This window comes from Hippocampus comes, unplaced genomic scaffold (assembly GCF_001891065.2).
Source record: "Hippocampus comes isolate QL1 unplaced genomic scaffold, H_comes_QL1_v1.1 scaffold674, whole genome shotgun sequence".
Lineage (NCBI taxonomy): Eukaryota > Metazoa > Chordata > Actinopteri > Syngnathiformes > Syngnathidae > Hippocampus > Hippocampus comes.
This window is the reverse complement of record NW_017805878.1, coordinates 224,453-230,452: the sequence shown is the minus strand read 5'-3', so window position 1 is coordinate 230,452 and position 6,000 is coordinate 224,453. Positions and strand designations below refer to the sequence as shown.

General features: G+C 51.1%; 2 protein-coding genes across 2 annotated transcripts in view; one reads left to right on the top strand and one right to left on the bottom strand.

Annotated features, from left to right (window-relative positions):
- The window catches only part of stx12 (syntaxin 12), a 17,598-nt gene extending 17,088 nt beyond the window's left edge, over positions 1-510 (bottom strand). The window contains exon 1 of the mRNA XM_019888928.1: positions 405-510. The gene's annotated coding sequence lies outside the window, so the exon portion shown is untranslated. The remainder of the gene's footprint in view (positions 1-404) is intronic.
- Positions 1-5,406, top strand: part of LOC109527170 (immunoglobulin superfamily DCC subclass member 3) — a 15,747-nt gene extending 10,341 nt beyond the window's left edge. Inside the window, exons 7-14 of the mRNA XM_019888918.1 lie at positions 413-578; positions 956-1,206; positions 1,301-1,465; positions 2,376-2,564; positions 3,064-3,177; positions 4,146-4,272; positions 4,361-4,475; positions 4,893-5,406. Coding sequence (XP_019744477.1) covers positions 413-578; positions 956-1,206; positions 1,301-1,465; positions 2,376-2,564; positions 3,064-3,177; positions 4,146-4,272; positions 4,361-4,475; positions 4,893-4,970 — 1,205 coding nt within the window. The 3' untranslated portion in view covers positions 4,971-5,406. The remainder of the gene's footprint in view (positions 1-412; positions 579-955; positions 1,207-1,300; positions 1,466-2,375; positions 2,565-3,063; positions 3,178-4,145; positions 4,273-4,360; positions 4,476-4,892) is intronic.
- The last annotated feature ends 594 nt before the right edge of the window (positions 5,407-6,000 follow it).

Here is a 6,000-nt window from a genome sequence, read left to right as displayed (position 1 = left end):
ACACACACACACACACACACACACACACACACACACACACACACACACAACCCAAAATTCTGGGAAAAAAAGTACAGGAAAGCCAGAGCCTAGATTTGAACCCTGAGCCTCAAAAGTGTAACGCGGACACACTAAGCAGTGGTATACCCTGAAACCAAGTTGTCAGAATAGATCCAGTTATGTAGCTCTAGAATTTAGCCAGATGCATGTTCTACTTCAGGTAGGAAAAGAAAACAATACGAAACAAAAAGACAAGAGCGTTTGACAATGGCTTTTTTTTTTTAATTCCATGGGCGCTTCATGTATAATTGAAATTGAATTGGTTTCTTTCTTGATCTTAACGTAAAATATGTACGTTATTCTTATTTTCTGTGACAATTTTTAAAATGCATTTGTTCCCGAACCTTGACAGCGCCTCCAGAATTCCTTCAGTGGCCGCAGTCTGTCTCCAAGCCAGCAGGGGGCAGTGCCGTGTTCACTTGCGTGGCACAGGGTGTTCCCGAGCCTCACCTCATCTGGCTGAAAAACGGAAAGGTTTTAATGCCTGGACACAACGTCAAGTTGACCAATAACAACAGGTAGACGACACCAACTTCTAATGTGACGCGTTCAACATGTGGTCAGGTGTGTTTTGCTTCAAAGCAAGTTTCCCATTTTAACTTGACGCCACACGGTGGCAGCCGTGCACAACTAACGCAAGTTTGTCCAAGTGAGGACTTCATGGCTCATGCATCTTTTTGGTTTGGTGCCCTTGACATGAAGGGACCGAAAATGTATCTTTCCCAGTCGAAGGACTGAATTTGTACCTTGAAGAGGAGGGAAATAAATGAACTGCTAATTCTGATCGTGTGGGAGGGCACTGAGTGTGTCACTCTCCAGCCGCATGTTCTTCTCTCACGTTTGCCGTCATGCGTGACCGTCGGGAAACTGATCAGGCTGTGTGTCATGTCTGCAGCACTCTGGCTCTGACTCGTATCAGCTCCGAGGACGAGGCCATCTACCAGTGCATCGCGGAGAACAGCGCCGGCAGCAACCAGGCCAGCGCCCGACTCGCTGTGGCGCAAGCGAAAGACCTACCCGCCGCTCCCCAGGGCCTCACGGCCAGCGTGCTGTCCACGAGCGCTCTGCAAATGGCGTGGAGCCAGCCGCCCGCCGAAGTCACGGACGCCATCATCGGTTACGTGCTGCATATCCGCAAAATAGGAGGTCTGCGTCGCTGCAAAATCCCACCACGCTTCACTGATACTCGCTCGCATTTCAAACCCAAACGCTGTTGCTGTTGCTGCGTGTGCGGTTTCAGAGCCGGATTCTTTGGAGCTACAGGAAGCCATCAGCAAAGGGGCCTTTCGGCACGACGTCAACAACCTGGAGCCGGCCACCACCTACTCTCTTTATCTGAAGGCCTATTCGCCACTTGGGGCAAGTCAGCAGTCTGGCACGGTGGTCGCAACAACACTCGGTGGCGGTAAGAACACTTTAGTAGCGTATTTCTTTGAAGAAGCATATGAAGTGGGGCGTTTGGAAAAAGTGTCTTTGGCCCAAAATGAAAAACACTGAGGCATGTCCATCATGAACATTGGCAGCAGCTTTGCTTCCCGCAGCATCGTCACTGCCCTTGAGCAATGCGCTGATCTCTCAAGTGACTTCAAATGTCCCTCCCGCCTATGAATATAAGATAGATTCGACCACATACCCACGTCAAATCCGTTTCAAGTGCAGATAACCTTTCGTAGCCCCACACAATCGTAAATGGCTGGACGAACGTTCATTCCAAAGAGAGGGAGCGGCCACAGGAGCCTCCGCGTCATTCCCGCCACCTCTAATGGTGTCCGGTCCCCAAACCTGAGGCACCGGAGCTCCGAGAGGTCAGGCGGGGCCAGGCCATTGAGAGATTGGAAAACAAATCTCAAAGGTCTTTTCAAGAGAACTCTCAAATGTAGAGGGAGTGCCAGAGTAGGAGTGACCGGGCTCCCTCTCACGAGTACCGGTCGGGAGGCGAGCGGCGGCATTCTGGACCCACTGGAGACGCTTCGTGGAAGACTGGCTGACTCCAAAGTCAAGCGCGTGGCAGTCATTGGGCCGAGAGGTGATGAAGCCATGAATGGCTGTAGCTCTCAGTGCTCACCGGACAAAGGAGAAATTTTACTTTAGCCAGCTGCCTAAACAACGGCACCAATTCGCCGGTCCAGTTTCAAATCACGTCCGGTTGAAGACCCACGTTGGAGACGGTTGGTTCAGACTCGATAAATCAACTGAGAAAAAAAATGCTGTCCTTTTCATGTGTTTCATCACCCCCGCCCCCTTCTCTCTCTTCCAGTTCAGTCCCCTTGTATTTATTCACTTGTGTCTGTCTCTGTGTCGCCCTCCCCGCCCAGTACCGACCCCGCCGACGTTCTTCACCAAGGTGGTGAATTCCAGCGCTCTCCAGGTACTGTGGGAGCTCCCGAGCAAGGCAGGCAAGGCCGAGGGCTTCAGGCTGTCCTACCGCAGGGTCCCCAATGCTGATTTCCGGGGGCCCGTTCAGCTGCCCTGTCACGTCAATGCCCACGTGCTCTCCGATCTGGGTAGGCGTCTGCCCGATCCAATCTTCACCAGTTGACAAGGATGAATTTGGATTCTTGCGCTGCGTCGGCTCGCGTGTCTGCGGCTCACGACGATTCCTTCTCCTTTACTTTCTCCTGCGTGTTCACCACCATGACAACCAGAAGACGTGCGCAACCTTGGCTCCTTTCCAAACGGTTCACATTGGTATCGTCTTTACAAAGCGTTTGTCTTCCTTCCAATTGGCGTGACAGATACGCACTTTGTCATCCATCAGCGCATCAAGTGTTACCGTCTTGGTGAAGGAGGAATTGGGAAGCAGCTCCATTCGTGCGTTTTACTGTTTTCCCAAAGCAAAGCCTGACTTTGACTTATCACCCCATCCCCCAAAAAACGGAATTGTTGTCACTACTCACTGAGAACCATTTTGCAGGATTCTCATGAAGGGAGAAGTAGATTCGAAAACCAATGGATTGAACGTACTGCATTTGAGCGCACACTCTCTTCCCCTCTCTCTTTTAGAACCGGGTGCCGTGTACGAAGTCAAACTGGTGGCCTACAATGGAAACGGGGAGAGTGACTGCTCCAAGAGACTGGTATCGTTGGCAGAAGAAGGCACCAGTGCCCAAAACACCGGTGAGCTGCATCCCACCACTTCCCGCCGCCGCAAAGGATGGCCGCTTGGCCTGGTTTGGGGCTTGAGGAATGTCAAAGCACGTTCACAGAAATCTCTCCTGTTTCCTTCTCTCCGCTTTTGTTGACACTCGTACGACATTTCAAATGGGACTGGAACAAACATTTCTTACTTCCATTTACGTTTACAACCAAATGTAACACAAACGCGTCGAGAGAGGACGCAGCCCCTTTCATTGTCAGATCTGAAATGCAATTCACTCGGGGAATATTCTCAACTCAGCCGTATTGCTCGAGCACTTGAAAACGACCGCCGCCGTCTGCAAAGTGCTGCACGTGGCGCAAAAATGAATTCATACAACAACAAACTATAAATGAGTGAGGAAGACGGGAGAAAGCGCAAAAAAACGCTCAAAGTAACCATCGAGTCTCACGCAAAGACTCCCAATGAGGTTTTTCGAAGACGAGAGGTCATTCCAAAGAGAGGGAGCGGTCACGGAAAAGGGTCCGTCCCCTCTGAGCTTAGTTCTCGCCACCTCTCTGAGGGTCTGGTCCGCAGACCCCCGAGGCCTCGGGCAGGTGCGGAGGAGCTCCAAGGGTACGGTGGGGCCAGGCCATATCCAGATTGGGCAACAACTATGATAGGATCTTCTTCCAAAGAACTCAAAAGTGAGCCAGTGAAGGGACGCCAGAGTAGGAGCGACTGTAAGCGCCGCCTCTCACGAGTCCCAGTCGAGAGGCGAGCGGCGGCATTCTGGACCCACTGGAGGGAGGATTGGCATGACGGTCATCCGGTCGAGAGGTGACGAAGGCGTGAAGGACCGCTTCAAAGTGCTCGGCGGAGAAAGGACAGCGGCAGCAATTTGCCGGTCCAATTTCAAATCACTGTCCAGTTCAAGACCCAAGCTCGGGACGATTGGCTTAAGATTGGGAGCCAGCCAATATCGATGATGATGAAATTTGACCCGCAGGTGAGAACGCGCCGTGTCAGTGCCGGGACGGAGAAGCCTCTCTGGGCAGCATCGTTATTGGCATCCACATCGGCACCGCCTGCATCATCTTCTGCGTCATCTTCCTCGTGTTTGGATATCGACGCAGGTAATCTGTGAGATTGCGATGAATGTTTTCACAGTGGTGCTGCACGCAGGCCTGCAGATCTGTATTCCTTCCTAAAACGTGTTTGCAGTTTGTTTTGCGGTCAAGGGACTCAGGACAGTTGGTCCGTCCCAAGTGACAACGCGGGACACAACGGTGTCCACAAGGAGGCGACAAACGGTGGCAGGATGCAGCCGGTGCCTCAGGTAGGTCCAAGATCAAGCAGAACGAGAGCTGCAAATCTGCACCAAAGGGAGGAAACTATTTTGGCCTCACAAATGGAACGCTCTTTCTTCCCGATGGTGTTTTGAACATCAATTGTGCTCTGTAGCATTCATTTGCATCTTGGAAGCTAGCGCAAAGTTCGACAGTCCAGGCCTCCCTTCTCACTCTGCCCACCTTCACCTTTTCAGCTAATCTTGGGGCCCATGTCCGATGTTATGTCTTTTTTTTTTTTTCTCGTCATGGCGCAGGCGGCTGATAAATGGGTGGAGGGCCGGGACAACACGTATCCATGATATGAGTAGAAATGCAAAAGTGCAGCGATTCCACCCTCAGGCCCAGGGAAACTCCCACCAGGTGCTTAACGTGTCCTATTTCTTGCTTCTCCTGACTCTCAACAGGAAGCGCTTTGTCCGGCACAGTGCCAAGTCGTCATTGAGCAACACTCATCGGGTCTTCCTGGCACTTCTACAGGCTAGCACTGGTCAAACACCCCAACAACACCCCCCCCCCCCCCCCCCCCCCCCATCATCACTTCTCTCCGGTTATTTGCAACCAAGCTAAGGAACACAAAATGTGCTCCTCATTCCCGAGCATCCAAAAATGTGACATAGTATGTGAAATGTAACATACTGACAGTCTTTGCCCTCCTCCAAATGTCCTTTCCTCATTGTCAAACCAAAGCATCTTATATACCTTTATTGCCTGTGCACAAGCATAAGTGCATGTTGAGAAAAAAAAAAGCCTTTACAGAGCATTGTCACTGCAGATTTGGCCCCGTCAGCTTCTAAATGCGCGTACATGGCGAATGTCACGCCAGCTTGCTTGTGGGAGACTGTTTGATAACCAAAACGTTTCCTATTTCTCAGATCTCACCTGCCACGCTGGCGTGTGAACGTGCACCCCCACCCCCAAGAAAATTTTTTTTAAAAATGAAGCCAAATATGAACACGTAACCTACTGTCCAAATGAGCGCTGTTGTGACAGAACTCGTGACATCGCCTTCAGTTCGTCTGCAATAAGAAGGGAAGAAACATAGCGGCCTTTGCGAAAGCCTTCGCGAGGTGAGAGCGGCATCATCAGCGATGGTGGCCTCTCACTGTACCAGAAGCCATTTTTTGGAAAAACAAATAAACCCTTAAAAGTTGCACAACTCCAAAGAAAGCTACCTCAGAATGTCTGAGCCATAGTTGAGATCAACATTAACTGGTTAATGTTGCCTGTGCCAACCTACCTCACCCCAGGGGGGAAAAAAACGAAACAAAAATCCCCTTTGGTTCAGTTTGTGTTTGACCAGTGCCAATGCCAGTGCGCCGTGCCAGGTGCCGACCAGGCCGGTCCAGAGAGAGCTCGGTGGGTCGACTACTATGGAGAGAAACCACGGCGGAAGAGCCTGATCTTTTCCATCTCCAAAACTGCAATTTGACCCTTCCTGAGACCTCTCCAGATCGTTTCAAAGAACCCAAATTGGAGGATGCTTATGCACCGACCCCAGACAAATGGACGCAG